Raw genomic sequence first — 17359 nt, 5'->3', positions numbered from 1 at the left:
GCGCGTCTCGTGGCACGTCGAACAAATCAAGCTGCCTCGATTTCCGACAGCTCTTCCTAGGCCGTCAGTCAGCCAGGCGTGTCCAAAGAGTTTTTGACGAGGGGAGCCAACAGCCCTAAAGAATTCGAAGTATGACTTTCGTGTTGTCGCCTCTTTTGGCGCACCTCGAGAGCGTAGACCCGGAACAAATCAGGGTAGGTGAGGTGACTTTCCGCGAACCTTACCTGCTTTCCAAACCAGTTACTGCATGCAAGCTTCCCCTGAATGAATGAATGTGTGGTTGAAGAAAAAGAAAAAGACACTATCTTTCCTTGCTAGACCACGGCTCAGTCCCTTGAAGGGAAAAGGGAGAGTGGAGAAAATAGTTTAGAAGTAGGTAGGAGGAGAAGGTTTGGAAGAACGTGACGGTCATGGCTGCTAGAGCAGAAAGAGAATAGGGGCCGTAGGCAGGGCACTCCGAGTCTTACAACTTGGAAATGGTGGTGGTGGTAGTGGTTAGAAGATGAGAAAAGGCACCTAATTTCTGCAACCCGGTCGGGAGCATGGCGCAGTGCCTGTCGAAATGTGGAGTTGCAACCATGTACGCAGATACCTATGGTCATTCCCACGAGAGAAAAAAAATCTGGATCACCTTTCTTGGGCTAGAATACAGAAAACTAACTAAACGAGAAAACTTAAATAAGTAAAGAAATAACCGATAATCTAACCACCAATTGTCACCACAGCTGCGGAAGGAAAAAAGCAAAAACGTAATCCGCGACCTCGGCACCAGGGTCTACACAGAGGCATTTCTTTGTAGAACACTGTGTATAAGAAAAGACACGGGAAACACGACACCAATGGCGCGGCAACGACGCCACGTGTCGACCAAACTTGAGCTCACGGAACAGGGAACGAAGCACAATGGCAGAACACTGCGAGACCACTCGCAACATATTTGCGTCATGCATACCAGTCCCGACGGCAAGGTGTACAGCTCGTTGGGTTGTATTGTAGTCTTTCTGAATTCCTTGAAGTGCACAAAGAGCGCGAAAGGTTGGGTACAAGGAACATGAACATAGAAAACGACTTTGCCATCAAGCCTTTTGCAGTGTGTACTGGACGAACATAGCGACCGGTGACGAACGACAGGAATTCAGTTCTTATGCGCTTCAGAAATGACTATGAATGGAAAAGTTTTTGAATGGGAATGAAAAAAAATCATCAAAAACATGGGTGTTGCTATGTCCGTGCAACAGAACTGCAAGCCTGTTGGAAAAAAATGGCAGCAATATCTCATAAAGAGACTGGAGAATTAAAAGCCTCTCTGATTGCCGAGAAGTAACAGAATTCTTCAATCACGTTACAGCTTGAATAAATTGATTTCCACGAGTGATGAAGGATCACGTATGGCATGAACGGTGCGATTCTGCCTCCTTCCTTCTTGAAATATGGCCGCGACAATTTTCATGGTAACCTAAATTACGCAGCCACTGTTTAATTGGTAGCAAATGACATGACAAAACCCATGATCTGTGTCATCGCTACATTTTAACAAAACTTGAAATCCTGCCAGATGGCGCATTGCTATCGGGAAATTTCGAGCGCTAACTAATGCCTCCACGCGACGTTCACAAGCACCCGTCCTGTCTCTCTCATTCTTGTTAGCGCCTTGTTTGGCGCTCACAACTTTCCAGATCGCCACATTTATTCAAAAAGAAATTGAAGTGGCATCTCAGGGCACAAGCAGTTCAACGAAATAGAGAGAGAGAACGGGCGCTCGATTGCTCGCGAATCGTGCTGCTTTCTCGTCTTTGAAGCCACATTAATAATGTATCCGGAGCTTAGCTCCTATTCTCCGTTGATTAGGTACATAATCATAGATCAAGATCAGTGTGGACTCCGATGTCATGTATTAAAGGTGACCTGGAGTGGCACATGTGTCACAACATGCTGCAAAACCCAATTCCATGCCCTCGTACCGTCATGCTCGTTTAATACGAACGTTTGTAGATTGGACTACAGAAACAACATGAAAAGGCCGAGAAATATTTAATTCTTCCGTTCGTTAGTAATGTACTTCGTTATGCGTTTTTCTGTTCTCTGGGAGCATATCACGAGAGTTGTGTAGCATGAATGAACATAAATTGCTGTTTCTATTTCACCACAGTCGTTGAACGGTGTACTCTATAAACGCATCATCTACAATAAACTTCGTGCCAGCACAATGCATAAAATGCTCAATTACATCGCCAAAAAAAAAAAAACGCGGATTTCACCGAAAGAAACTCGTAAACCTCATTAGATATTCAAGCGTCAAATTTAGAAATAGCACTGCCATGAACGAGATTAACTTCATGGCCAAATTTCACTGCAAAAAGCGCTTGAATAACTGCACCTTGCAGGTATGCAATATAAATTGCATGAGGTTTTAGAAGTTTGGTGACTATTATTAGTTAAGGTTACATTGTTTTAGCGTTGAATTAGCTTTTTAGGCACGTTTACTGTGCTTTTAGAGTTAATATTTCACCTCATCGGTAATTTAGTGACGTCATTTCATTTCCACATATTTAAAGGACAGTTATGAATAGTTGATATGCAAGCATTTTTTTAAAGATATGTGACTGGTGTTTATCAAAGGACCAACCCTAGAACGAGTGCCGGGGAGGAGAGGGGGGGGGGGGGAGATATGAACAGTTTATAATTTGGAAAAAAAAATTTTCGGCTTTACAAGCCAGAACGTCAATACACCAAGGCACGCCATAGTGGGAGGTTTTAAATATTCGAAACCATAGGTCGGCAAAATAAATAGAGCCTACACATAGACTCTCTCAGTAAATAGGCTTTTATCTTAGGACTCAATATAGGACCCAGCCTATAGCTGAAATTTCAGTGACATATAGGCCACCAAAAATATTTTTCTCTCGAAAGAATTTTTGCGATAGACTGATTTCAATGGAGTAAATCAGCCCGACTTTTTTTTTTCGAATACACCTGAGATAGTCGACAAAACGTTTAGGACGTTTGGCGGGGAACGACCGATCAAACTTTACGTGGATACCTATCACTTTTCGTCTCCACTGTCTCTTTCTAAGTTCATGTTCTTCCTTTCTTGACATTCAACTTCACAGTATTTTAACAAATCCGCATCATATTGGTTCTATAGAAGAAAATAGCTTGTGGTATACGCATCTTAAACAAAACTTGGCCGTGCACTTACGCCCCATCTCACTGTTTTGTGTCAATCATTTCACCGTTCTCATTTCACTTACGGTATTGCCGCGTGGTTGCGACGTCAAAGAAGATGGTACGTGGGTTGCTCAAGACGACACTTTTTATTGAGTGAACATGTGCATAGGAAAGTGCAAAGTGCTCGAAATTCGCGCTTTACACAGATAGCGGTAATCAGAGCATTGGTCGTTGGTAATATGATCTGCGCGAAGGTACGTCGCCATTTATACACGTAGAATCCATATCGTAGGTGTCTCAAGCTTATCAGAAAATTCTAAAATAATCTAGAGTGTTCGCAGACAGCCAAGCGTCCTTTGCGCAAGGCAACTGATTAATATGTGGTGTTTAACGTTTCAAAACCACCACATGATTATGAGAGATGCCGTAGTGGAGGACTCCAGAAATTTTGACAACCTGGGTTTCTTTAACATGCACCCAAATCGCAGCACATAGGCCTACAGCATTTTCGCCTCTATCGAAAATAAAGCAGCCGCAGGTGGGACTTGATCCCGTGACCTGCGGGTCAGCAGCAGAGTACCTTAGCTACTGAACCACTACGGCAGTGCCTTTGCGCAAGACTGTGACATAAAAATACAAGCGAGCGTGGCAGTATAATAATGTTGCGATAAAATTCCAGCAGATGCAACATGTTTCACTGTGGATGCCATTTTCATACAGAAGCGTCATCGGGTGGCCACGCGTTGCACGGTGGATCGACGTCTTTGGGTATTTTGAGTAGGCTAAATTTCTACCTAAAACATACGGCGTGACGACAGCACTCACGTTGACTGTAAATATTAACGAAACGAAGTGCACGCTTCGGTGGGATGATATGCATATCATTAGGAAGCTGTTGTGTATTTCTCAAAGGTCGAGATCATCAATGGTCGAGCAACCCTTCTGGATGAAAGGAATATATTCATTTAATGTTTACAGCCAGCCTGTAGACCGCAACAACTAACGGTGTGGGCCGACATCACTCCTGTAAGTCTATTTAGTGATGTATTCGTTACAGTAAAAAGTAACTAAATACCTCACTAGTTACTCAAATAAGAAAAAGGGGAACGTTTCACAGCTCCACGTTATATAGATACATAAAAAGGTAACGCATTACCGTTACCGTAACCGAAAAAAAAAAAAACAGAACGAATGTTAGCTCTGCCGTAGCTCCGGAGTCATCAGTTTTAATCAATGTGTCTTTGCTGCAGAAACACACAATGATAATTTTAAATCTCAAATTTATGTTTCACACATACTAACCCAAGCAGGGATTATACTCAAAATGTTCAATTAACGAGAATTATTTGTACAAATGTACTGAACCTTAGCAATGTCACATAGAAGCTTAATGATGCCTGCACATGTGATGGCTTATGACTCTGCAGTGACACAGGATGAAACCATTTTTTTTTCATTGGAGCATTATACACAAAGTGAGGTCCAATAATCTACGGTATTCATGAAGAAACTATCACTGAACTCTCAAGAAATTTACAAATATCGGCCTTTTCTTGACCCTTCAGCACCTCCAATAAAGCAAGTCGAAATCGCCACTGTTGGATCTAGCCACCGAATTGGCCCGCCGCGCGCCAGTAGGCAGTCACGGGGGCCTACATTGGTGCCTTTTTATTAGAGGGGGGGGGGGGGATCGGGAGATGTCGTGGGGAAAAGGGGGGGGCACTTACAAGTTTGTGACACCAGATGTGCCTTGCAGAGACTTAAGTCTAGAAAAATCACGTCTTGCAACACACATCTTGCAATAGCAGCCTTTTTTTTAATATGTTGTAGGTTTTTATATAAGAATTCAAATCATGCCTAGAAATCAAATATACAAAAGAACAAAGGTTCCCAGCACTCGTAATTGCATTGTTCAATTGTGTCTTTTCCGGAACAAGTCGAGAGTGGCAGTTGCTATTTCGATTTCTCACACATCTGATGGGTATTGAGCACGTGAACACGCTACAAAAAAGCATTGAAAAGTTGAATGTTTTATACATACTTATCAAGCATTCTTATTTGTGACGTTTTTAAGAGGAATTTTAATGGGGCCCACTTGCAAGGGGTGTTCCCCTCCCCTGACCAAACACCAAGGGGTCGGGGAGTCAACGTTCTCTGCAGGCGCGGTCAACGGACGCCCAGCTCGTGACCAGTATGGGCTGTCTATCTGAGCAAATATTGCATTTTCTCTCATCTGCACATATGACCATCGACAGGTTTTTGTCTTGGGGGGATGCAAACCCTTCTTTCAACTTGCATCACGACTGAGGGAGTAGGTCGTGTTGGTGTCACTAGAGTGGGTAGCAAGTGCTGGTGGAGCTTGAAGGGTTCAAGTGTCCTTTTTGCACCACCCGCCTCGCCCACGCCCATGTCTACACTTCATTCAATGAACACCGCGCTGAGAACTAGTTGAATAAATGCGCAGCTTTGTTTCCTTCCGCATCCTATACCGCTGCATAAAAGATTCTCACATTGCGAAAAGTAGGTATTTTGATTCGTTTGAAGGAAAGTTACATTCAAAGCATGACAGATACTCAAAAAATCGGTTTGATGCAATCGTAATAAGAAAACTCGAAGCAGAGGTGCTTCTTCTTTTGTGCAGCGTACAATGTAAAAGTAAGATCAGATCCGGAAAAAGCGAAATGAGGGACGTGCGTCACTGCTTGCTCATTGTTCAATGAAAAAAGGTTTCATGAAGTATGACGTTGCCAACAACAACAACAACAACTTAAAACAACATCTTAAATTAAAAAAAAGCAAAGTGCTGCACATTTACCGTAGAACATGGACGTAGATTGAAATACGCGTTATTTTTTCACGAAGGCGAAATAAAAACTATTTCACAAAACGCTTTGCATTCATCGGGGTGTCGACACATCTGTGTAGTGTCATTTATGCTATTTGGATTAAAATTCCCGAATTTCAACTAATTCAGTAACCTATGGCAGAAGAGCCTTTTGAATTTTCAGTTTCGGTTTCTGCGCCGCCGACGCCGCCGCCGCCGACGAAAATTGGCCGCACGCCGCCGCCGATGAAAATACCGGCGTGCGCCGACAACGCCGCCGCCGCCGACTCTGTACGACCCCCACGCCGCCGCCGGTCAAAATCGCCTCGGCGCACACCTCTACCGGCGCCATGCTTTGCGGTGACGCCACCAATGTCACACAAACGTGCTCCGGCGCGCCTCCGCGGCATGGCGCCACCGCCGCATTAAATGTGGCGAGCGTTGGCGCTTGGGCAGTTGCTGCCTGTTTGGAGTGGCGGTCGGTGTGTGCGAGTTTTGTTACTTTGAGAACTCGTCGCGCTTTGAATCCTCATTCCCCTAGGTTTTTCGGCGAACAGTGATGTGGCCTGACAAGCAGTGACCCTCAAACGAGGTTAAAATGCTTCCGCGGCGACAAAACCACTGTTTTGCGCCAGGCTGTCGTACGGTTACGTCCACGTGAAGGGCAGCAAGAAGCCGTCTTTGTTCGGCGTTCCGAAGGATGCAGCCCCGAAGAAGCAATGGGAAAGAAATTTGCATCGAGTGGACAAATCCCTGGACGACACATCTGCCGTGTGTGACCTTCATTTTCAGCCGAAGTATGTGCTACGGCACTACGTGCATATAATCTACGTGACTGGACTGCGTGTGACTATAACCAGTGTGCTAGAAATGCTTTCTTATTTGACAGGGAAAGTAGCATTTAAATACATAATGACATCAAAGACCAGCCAAGACCCATTAGAAAATTTATTTGGTGTTATACGTCAGTCATCCGGCAACAACGACCACCCCACGCCAACTCAGTTTTTGTTAACCATCACTTGTCTGTCATTCTATGGTCTCGTGAAAACAGTTAGCCAGGGGAATTGTGACCAAGGCGAGCTAGCTTCATTGCTGGAGATCAATGCTGCTACTGATACATCGCCACAAGACGATTCAGCTGGCAGTGTAAGCACTGTGGATGAGCCTATAGTGCCAGCCCCTATTGACCACAACCAGCATATTGCTAGAAGTGATTCCAGGTTGATCTTTTATGTTGCTGGCTATATTGCACGAAAGTGTGTCATTAAAACAAACTGCGAAGTTTGCATAACACTACTCACGATGCCAGCTCAAGGAGAAGATTTTCAGCTCACTCGTCTAACCACCTTTTGTGACAAAAGTAGACTGTTGTATCCATCTAGCCACCTGTACAGTTTTGTGAGCAAGCTAGAAAACATGTTTACAGAGTGCTTTTCTTGCTACAAGTTGCATTCTGATAGCATTTTGGATGTATTGACAATCGTGAAAGAATAGTTTTCCCAAGAAGTTTGGTGCGCACAACATGCCCCTGGCCTCTCAAAAGACGTAATCAGCTTTTATATTGTTACGCGGTTTTGTGAAAGGCATTAATTCTGATAGAACCGAGAAGCGGGAAAAGGCAAAGCATCTAAAGTTGAGCCGCTGCTCCTGAAGAAGAAATATCCAGTAAGCAACTGTACCCAATATATATCTGATGAATAAATTTTCATGTACTTGTGCCCAGTACTTGGGGAGAGTGGCTTCCTGTTTTTCTTATCTGTGGATTTTTAGTCTTTGCATAGGAATGTTCAGTGCAGAAATAGCCAAACTACAGAGCCAAGATAATGGAGATCTGCAGAAAGAATGAGCAGCTGAAAATTTTTAAATGCTGTGAACTGTATAACATTAGGAGCTCGCGGTTGTGGGCTCACTCCCAAGTGTGTGCCAAGGTCAGCATCGCTAATAATTTCAGACACTCGTAAAAGGCGTGCGTGGCGAAGCCCGAGAAATGCAAAGAATCCAGTTTACAATTGATAGCCGCGCAACGTAAGCTTTGAAAAGTTCGCCATCGCTGCTTATCACTTGTAAGATAATTCAAATGCATCTCATGTTGGCACAGCATCCCTTGCATGCATCGAGTTTTGCATGCAGTTTAATCGCACGAGTTACGCCGACAGAGTTTATGGAAAAAATGTTTCCTACAGCTTTATTCGCACGAGTACTGACGGTATTCGGTGTGTTTCATTTAACATCAAATAACGAGCTGACAGTTTAGCTGCATACACCATGCCACAGTGTTCTAGATGGTTACCTACGCGCACATGTGGGCCAACGGCCTACGAACCTAGCTCCATGCTAGTTTTCTTTATTTTTATTGTCTTATCAACATCAGCATCACCGTTTACACTGCGGAAATTCGCGCGCATTTCCGTCCAGTGCATGGGATAACAGCGCACAAAAAGCATGATTTCAGTTGCGCACCAACGCCTCCGTTAGGCAGTGCCCACGGAGGAAGGAAAGGTAAGGAGAGGGCATACCGAGCCGGCGCGCGGCGTGAAAAGTGTGGAGGAAATGACATCAAGGCGGCCCTATTCACTGGGCACAATGGCGGCGTTGCTATGGTTACGTGTTGCGCATTGGATGGAGCTGGTATAATGCGCGGCCGCTGTTGGCGGTGGCATGTGTGCCTACCCGGGTCTCGTGCCGAGCCGTGGCAGACAATATCCGTGCTCTGCGCCACATTATTGTTTACGCAGTGTTCTTCTGGGAGTTCCTGTGCTCTTAGCAAAGTTTGCAAATCCTTTGGCCATCACGGGGTTTCAACAGTGCGTAGAACGAGTGCATATCTATGTGTCGTGCGGCGGATGACGCGGATGAAGCAGTTAGTGTTCAGCGAAATTGCGTTGGGCACCATGTCGAAGCAGAATGACGACGAACGCCTTGCAGGTCAGTGACGGTTGAGCAGTGCTCCTGCTTGTGACAACAGACGAAGTATTGAGCCCAGCAAGACGCCATGAGGACCATGTGCACATACGTAATTTCGTGTTGTGTGTGTACAGTAGCAACTTGCATATGCGTATTAAAACACCTTTTCTGTTCCGCTTGGTACACTCTTCACCAGCATTGCATGAAATCTCAACGTAACAGCAACCGCGTTCAACTGTCACTAGCACCGTGCTCAAAGTCACCCCGGTCGCAGAATTCTGACGCCGGTGAGTTTCACGCGGAACACGGACACAGTGGCAGGACGCTGCGTCGGCCGCGGGGCGGAATGCAACCGTAGAAGGCGCACGACCGATCGTGTTGTCTGTACAGTTGCTGAATTAATGACTTGAAAGCACTCGCCGTTGTGAGTGCATCTAGCGCGCGTTCTCTCGTAGTTGCTTCGTTGTCGGCGAGCTGTTACTCCCCGTTATTACTCGGACGAAGCGATTTCGCTGAAGGTGTCCCGCAGGCTCAGAGTGATGAGCCCCGTTCCATTAGTTTCGGATCGTCACGACACACGCGCTGCGCAGCCCACTTGCTTTCCGAGCCGGAGAGAGAGTCGTGCCTTCTGCTTTGCATTCGGATGTAAACAAGTGAGGAGAATTTGCCTAGTCAATATGGCCGACTTCCGGCTTCACAACGAGTGAAGTCAGGGCGTCTCCTTACATTTCCTTCCACCGTGGGCAGTGCCTTACATGGATGGATGAATGGATGGATATGGCTGTACCCTTTAGATCGGGCGGTAGCTAGCGCCACCAAGCCTTAATACTTAATGAACCAAAAATTAAATTTATTTTTTCCCCCTTTAAACAGTGAGTTTGACGAATCGTACTTTGCAGTGAAGAGTTTAATTTTCACTCGAGCCTTCACTTTAGCCACCAATCAGATAACCTAAAGGAATTCCTAAATAGCGTGCGGCCCGCCAGGCTCGCGAAAACGCGGTACATTTAGATTTGCGGGAAGCAAACAATATTCTGAAGCTCAATTGGAGCCCACGACGTCTGCTTACACTATTCTAAAGCTCCCTATAGTTTACCGGGCTTAGCGGGATCGAAGTGACCATGCGCATTACCATACGCGTCCCATACTACTCACTGTACGCACGCCATTTTCCGATTAAACGTTACTGTGTTACGTGTGGTTAGGTTGCCTAGCATGGTCTACGTAGTGTACATAAAACATGGTGGCGGTTTTGGAAGGCCGCTTCAAAGTGATTTTGGCGTAGTTGTTACAAGATTCACTTTGTTCGCACCGAACGACTGTTTAAAAGGGCTTTGCTTGCCTTCATTTTCGATGACAGAGCTTCCCATTTCGAATGCCTTAAGGCCTAACTAGAGAATCAATGTAAACAAATCGGCAACATAAATGTTTTAGTACTTGGTGCGTGGTTCATACTTCGCTACTTTTATTATTATCAAAAAAGCTTTCAACATTGCTTCGCGCAGTGACAGGCGAAAATTCTGGTTTTCTGTTCTTTTTTCACTGTTTACCTTGACCTCCAATGGGTGGAGCAGCTAGGGCACATAAAAGCTATCCCATGAAATTGTAATGTGCTGTCCGCAATAAATGTTTGCACCACGATAACGCTATTCCCTTAACCCCCACTTCACTCTAATGGTAAACTATTAGTCTAATATTTATGCTATGAAAGGGTCTTTCTGCAAGTAAAAAGAAAAAAGTCAAGACCACGGTCCCCTCTCTTGAGTTATTTTAGGTGACTGCCCCCCCCCCCCCCCCCCCGCCAAAGTGAGTGCCTTGATCTCCCCTTCTGAGACACTGATAAAGAGTTCAGCACATCATGGGTTGTTCGGCGCAGGATGCGCAAAAAGACCAGTTTGGTGCGCATTGACGTAAATGGCGCAGCTGTTCTACATCTGCTGAATGCATTTCTTATTCAAGCGAACTGTTTCATTATTATCATAGCTTCTCAGTGCATATTAAGACAAGATAACTTTATTTCAAAATGAGGAAGTAAGATTGAATACCTGAAAATTTTTTTTTATACATTATACATCAAAGGACATTATAAAGCCAATGACATGCACTTGCCTAAACACAGACAATTCTATGAAAAGCGAAGTTTAAACAACAACCGAAGTGTGTCAAACAGTGCATTAGAAAACCATCACTACTCTTTTATTCATAAAGAACCATGGCAAATATGATGGCTTCACCTCAAAACACCAGATGAACTGGAAAAAGGAGCTCATATTTTAAAAAAATCTGTTATTATATTTGTGTTTTACATCTGCATTCCTTTCCCTTGTTTTTCCTGAAACACAAAACACGAGGACGTATTTGACTGTTCGACATATGACTGAGCCCAGAAAACAAAAACAAACATACACCTGTGCACCCCCTGAAAAAAAAAAATTATATGCACCAATAACTAAGGTAACATGGAAATTCATTGTTTAGCAAAACACTGAAGCAGCCAGAAATAAATGGAAGGAAGACTAGTCTTGTACTGCCTTCACCGGAGATGTGCCTATTAAAATATCAATAGTAGTATGAAAGCAGTATTTTTTTTTTTTTAAGTAAAACTCTGAATTGCAGCCTAGGGACCTCAAATAGCAAGAGTAGTATGAAAGGAGTCTTTTTTTTTGAAGTAAAACTCAGATCTGCAGCCTAGAGACCTCACGCTGCCACACAAGCTATCAGTAGCAGCAAGCCAAGTTTTATCCTTAATTAAAAAATAAATTACAATGGTACTTCTTTGATGCAAGGCAACACTGTACAATCACAAGTTCTCGAACTTTCTTTAAAAAAAGCAAGGCTTTAAAAATGACTTGAAAAACTATTGGTACAGGCATTGTGGCACAGCTTCTTTTCCACCTCGGATCGTGCATGTATAAATAATAACATAAGTGGTCAAGCTGCTTTGTGCTAACAGCATTCCATGTTTCAGGCTCTGTGGCATCATTCACTTCTTCCATGATGGCTGGCCAAGTTGGGAAGTGGAGCCATGCAGCCAATTTTCATCCCTACAAAGCACCTGCAAAAAAAAATATTTTCACCGTTCACTGTAGCAAAATTGCAGAAGGAAGGTAGGTAACCCACTTTCACCCATGTTCAACCTCAGCTTGAGCAGTAAGGAGCAATCCCAGTGCTGCATGGTCCTCGCTTGCTATGAAAATTAAGCTTTTCTTGACAACAGCTGGTAACAAGCCATCTTTGAAGAGGAAACACACACACCAAAAGACGAAAACACAATGCTGTACTGCAAATGATGATTTATTTTCAAAAAACACAGCTTATGCATGAGAACACACACATGCGCACTGACGAGTACAAAAAAAAAAAACTAAAACAACCAAAAACCTGCAGTGCTGCGAAGTTCCAAGTATTGGTCCTTTTTTTTAAAGATGACACATTAATCTTTCCACTTGTGGATTTCAATTGGTTCAATTATTGTTCCCATTTCTTCCTCAGTTCCTTTCAGAAAACCTCTACAATCAAAGGCCAAATGTCCAACATCTCTAGCCGAAACGTGTTTAGTTAATCCTGTGACTGACCAATGCAGACATTGTCAGGGGTGCAAAAGCCAGAAAAAAATTCTGAGCAATTTTTGGACAGCAAAATGCTACTTTGGAGCACCGTAATAATAAAGGCTTACATTTAGAAAAAATATACAGCAGAATCGCGATAATTCAGATTCTGATAATTCATACTTTTGGTTAATTCAAACAAAATTCACTTTTCTGGTTGGCCCTCAATTCTTTTAATGACTTTAAAAGCCTCTTAATTCAACCTCCATCATTCTGTTATTTCATATGTTTTGCAGTTTTTTAATGGAAAATATCTGATGCTTTCCCACTACTATTTAAAAATTTGCGTGCTTATATAATCCTAACAGTCTAAAAGTGAAAAATAAGTGCCTCAGGTCTTCAAGGAAAACGTTTCGCTAGTAAATGTTTGCTAGTAGTAAGATATTCCATGCTGTTCAAACATCATAGCCCTATGTAGAAGTTACAGTTTGCAATCTGGAGTGCATTTGGCCCATTCAGAAAAGAATTTGCCTAGAACTGCAAAAATGTAAGTAACCAGAGGCATCAAGCTTTCTGTCGAGAAATCTATATCTGGTTGGGGAAGTCTTAGCAGTGTCACCATTGGCAAGCACCAAAACTATTATCGTTCGGCCATTAAAATAAATAGAGCCAGCTTGGAGGACGTGCAAAAAGCTGCCCGGTCCACATATTTTGCACATGGCATCAATAGATACCAAAACATCCCACGGTTTTTGCTCGAAGGATGCCGAAACTTGGTGTGAATTGAAGAAAGCCCAGATGACTAATATAGGAATTGAAGCTAGCCAACACCATCGCACGGGATTTGCTGCTTATTTATGTTGTTCTCACATCCTAAAATGACTCTCCCCTCCTCCGCGGTCCATCAGCTCTAGGGGAGCGGGAGTGACGTTGTCACCTCACAGCCGAATGTCGACGATGGCGCTGCACTCAATTCTCTTGACGTTTCACGCGCGCGCATCGAAGTGAGTCAAGGACCTCTCCGGGACATCGAAGGGTGGGCACACGTTTTCTTTCCGTCCGTCTGCTTCCTTTGTTTGGAGCTAGCTTTGTGATGAATGCCTGTACCATGCCTGTAACAAGCATGAAACAATGCAGGGAGGGGGGGATCACTCGAGTAGCAATAACGAACTTAGATTTTCAGGGCGGTCACGATCGCTGGCACGCTTGCTATCTTGGCGAGTATCAGTGCGGTTTCAATGTAAATGGGCTGTGTGAAAAGAGCACCTTTCCTTGGAGCAGCTGTATTTGCTCACACCAGCATTTTGTAGGAATTCCACGATATCGGATCCAAAAGAGTTGGCTGCCAGCCTTAATTCTTATATCATTACAATGTTTTGCTATCGCGTTCATTTCATTGCATTCAACGTGCCATTGTGTTACCAAAACTAACTGGCTAATCGTGAAAGCTACCAGCCCGCAAACTCGTGGCACAAGACTGAAGCGCCTGACGAGTTGACTTCAAGATCCGTCATCACCATGATCTCGGAGAGTTTCCATCAGCGCCTAATCTGACACTCCCTCAGTGGTGACGACACGGTTGTCCAAAGTTAGGAAAACAAAAGTTGTAGTTTCGCCGCAAGGGCGAAACGATGAATGCGATAGCAACAACTTCGAATGTAACGCTGAGAATAGAAAGCTGATCAAAATGTGCAGCGTGCTGCTCACACACAAATGACGCACAAAAACAACATAAACAGGACGAGAGCGAACTAACAATGTTTACCACTCGACACTTAACGTGCAGTTTAAACAAAAACAAGGCACAAAACGTAATCACAAGTATACATATGAGTGTGAAATAACAAGTGCCCCAGTTGTTACTTTGCTTTGTTTGAAAAGCGCACTCTTTTCACAAATGGCACTTATCCAGCGAGCGAAGTGATCTTTATGTGCCCGGCAACTAAACTACAATCGTTCCGGTCAAAATTGATGAAAGCATGCGATTTCCCCCAACGAAAGATAAGCGTGCACGCACTAGCATGTGCTTCCGCGCGTCGCGACAAGTTGGGCGCCTAGCGCGGGCGGCTTTTTATTTTCTTTTTTGAGTTTTCATATACCCATATATAATATATACGATTCCAAAAACAAGTTCTGTGGGTCCGGTGCACATATAATCAGGAAATAAAGGAGCACACTTATGAAAATTGGATACTTCTTTTACTCTACGTTTCTCTAGAGGGGCTGCAGCGCGAGACGATGATCATGGAACTTTGGCGCTCTTTTAATGAAGAAGTACGGCATATCTAATGCGCTTCATCACAAGGAGGATTGCACACTGAAGATAGCGACAAAGAAGTCAGCGAAGAGGGAAGCAGTGATGACAACTTGGAATGAGCGTAGCATCTCCATGATGCAAATAATTTCAGGGTGGAAGCGGGCTTGAGACTTTTTGAGCAGCTTGGAGAGAAGAAATAATGAGGTTTTGGAGCAGCTTTGGTGCAGTAAAAAGGGAATCTTGGAGCAGTTCTGAAGCAGCGAAAGGTGTGTTTTGGAGCGCTGCTCGAGCTGCAGAGATTAAACGCGACAGCCGATTTCCGTCGCTCCGAGGGCCACGTGCGTTAGCGTCCCACCGCATGTTAGAACTGCCGTCCAATGCTCGAGCAGAGAGAAAACGGGCCGCCAGCCTTCAACAAGCATGATAAGGCATGGGCGAAAAGGGGCTCGCTCAAACAGCAGCTGTGAACTTTGATTCTAGTCAAGGGTGCGGTGCATAGCTTGTGCGCGCGAAATCAGCAAGCATCAGTGCACGGCTCGTAAACCCTTCTATATGGTGAGCTTTTGAAGGAAAGAGATTGTGTAATAAGAGCATTTCTCCCTGAAGCAAACGTACTTATTCTCTTGCACCAGTGTTTTGTAGTTGTGAGTGTTGCCATGTCAGATTCAAAAGAGTTAGCCGTCAGCCTTCGTACTGTCACGGGGTCGGGATGTCGACCAAGATAGCAGCTGCTGTTTTCATGAGTGAGCTTTTTATTTGTGCTAATCTGTGCCTGGAAAACTAAATGTCACTCTACAAGCAATGCACACTGTATACTGATAGCAGTTTATATGACAAAAAACTCGCCGCACCGTTGCCATACTTACAGATACACTCACATATTTGCTGTGAAAACACATATAGAGTCGCCTAATCAGGTATACACAAATGCCAAATTAACAAGAATTGTGCATTGTGTTTACGTGGTGCAAAATTCATGCACGATTCGAAATTTATGTTTGATTTGAATGCGCTTGCATCCTTTGTATAGCTCACGCGTGCTGCTCGGTCCATGATAAAACTCTCGACTAAATCTAGCGTTGCACGTGCTAATTTCTTTCTAGGCGCGGCTTGGCACTGCAGGTCAGATAGGCACAGCATGGCACAATTAGCGCAGCAATTCCACCCCTGAAATAAGCAGCTCAAAAAACCATGACAAAGAAACAAACACAACAGCCTAGCGGCTATATGTTTCTCAAGTTTTTTGCATCATGAACCGACTGCTTTACTTCACCTTCATGCTCTTTGTGAACACTGCCTTCGCTGTTTCGTTTAGCCTACATTCGAGGTAAGCTTTTTTTTTTTCTTTTCCCGGGCCTCAGACCTTTAGAGATCAGCTTAGAATTTGGGTGGGCCAAGATTCGAGTAAATATGGTAATTGTAAGTTCAGGCCGCATGCTGCACTACAGTGTTTCTCGTCCACATGTTCTTGAGAGCCTCGAATACTGATTGGCAGTGTTTTATGACCATGCTGAAAAACTGAAAGCACAACCTACCTTCCTCAGTGCCACAGATTTGTGGAGAGCGTGTGCCCCTGGTGGGCTGGGTTGCTTGACCAAGACCCCACAGCAGCTGGGTGCCCCCCCCAGGCACTGCTGGAACCGAGCTGCAGACTAGCCATCTGCTGTTGCAGCTGCACACATGACCCCCATATAAGAGCTGCCACAAACTGAAAGGCACATGACACACCTGGGGTATGTTGGCTGGCTGTGCCACTGGACTCAGGAATGGGTTGCTGTGGAATGGCTGCCCCTCAAAATTGTCACTGCTGCTTGCAGCCAGATGAGGTTGCTGCTGTAAATGTTCATCAATAATGTCAACATCCTGTAGTTATGCTTTGTTTGTGATAGGTGTTCTTCAACCCACTTGAGATCAGCAACGAATTTGCTTCTATAATTTGAGTATTGCCACTTGAGAATGCCAACATAAGTTATTCACACAACAGTCAAATCTCAATACAGTAAACTCCCTTTAAGACGAACTCTATTAAGACGAACAACTCAGGAATGTTAGTTTGATTTCCCATAGATTCAATGCAAAAAAAAAATCTGCTTAAGACGAACAGCGTAACACGCCTTTTCTGTTAAGACGAACTCTCACAGGCTTCTCGTTCGTGCGTTCGACTTCGGCCCTTGTGCGGCAGTCGTCGCGCCCTAGGCAAGCGTACTTGCTCGGTCTTGCGGAGTTCCCTATACGGCCTGCAAGCCCTTGAGTGTCGCACTGTGCTGCATCTTGGGTTAATGAACCCGTTGTTGTTGTTATCCTGCCTCGTGCATGGTTTCTGCGCCGTGCCGGAGAAAACGATGAACCCGGCCGCAGCGTCTTCGCACACAGCGGCAGTGGAGGACGTCGCATCCCTACACGGTTGGGCTTAGTAGGTAAGCCTAGTGCAAACCTGTCTCCTCAGTCAATATCAACAATACGACACCGGCACACAGCCAACGACCGAACAGGGCAACGACCGACATGAGCACATGTCATAGCAGTGCGAGCACCGCGCTATCTGAGGAGCACCATTGTACAAACACCTCATTATCTTGGAGGCTTTTATTCCAGCAATACCGCTTCTCCCGGTAGTATTGGGCTCAACAAAACGACAAAGGAAAATGAAAATGC

General features: G+C 44.5%; 1 protein-coding gene across 5 annotated transcripts in view; it reads right to left on the bottom strand.

The window, feature by feature from the left end:
- Positions 1–11616: 11616 nt before the first annotated feature.
- LOC119163319 (stromal membrane-associated protein 1) overlaps positions 11617–17359 on the bottom strand; it is a 178856-nt gene continuing 173113 nt past the window's right edge. For 3 of the 5 annotated variants that reach the window (XM_075872938.1, XM_075872937.1, XM_075872941.1), the window contains 3 exons: positions 16433–16537; positions 16240–16376; positions 11617–11954 (listed from right to left, as the gene is read on the bottom strand). In XM_075872938.1, coding sequence (XP_075729053.1) covers positions 16245–16376; positions 16433–16537 — 237 coding nt within the window. In that variant the 3' untranslated portion in view covers positions 11617–11954; positions 16240–16244. Of the gene's footprint in view, positions 11955–13423; positions 13560–16239; positions 16377–16432; positions 16538–17359 lie in introns of those variants that run through there. The other 2 variants (XM_075872940.1, XM_075872939.1) reach the window with 2 other exon arrangements.

Source organism: Rhipicephalus microplus, chromosome 9 (genome assembly GCF_043290135.1).
Source record: "Rhipicephalus microplus isolate Deutch F79 chromosome 9, USDA_Rmic, whole genome shotgun sequence".
NCBI lineage: Eukaryota > Metazoa > Arthropoda > Arachnida > Ixodida > Ixodidae > Rhipicephalus > Rhipicephalus microplus.
The sequence above is the reverse complement of the archived record's forward strand: the minus strand, read 5'-3'. Positions and strand labels throughout refer to the sequence as shown.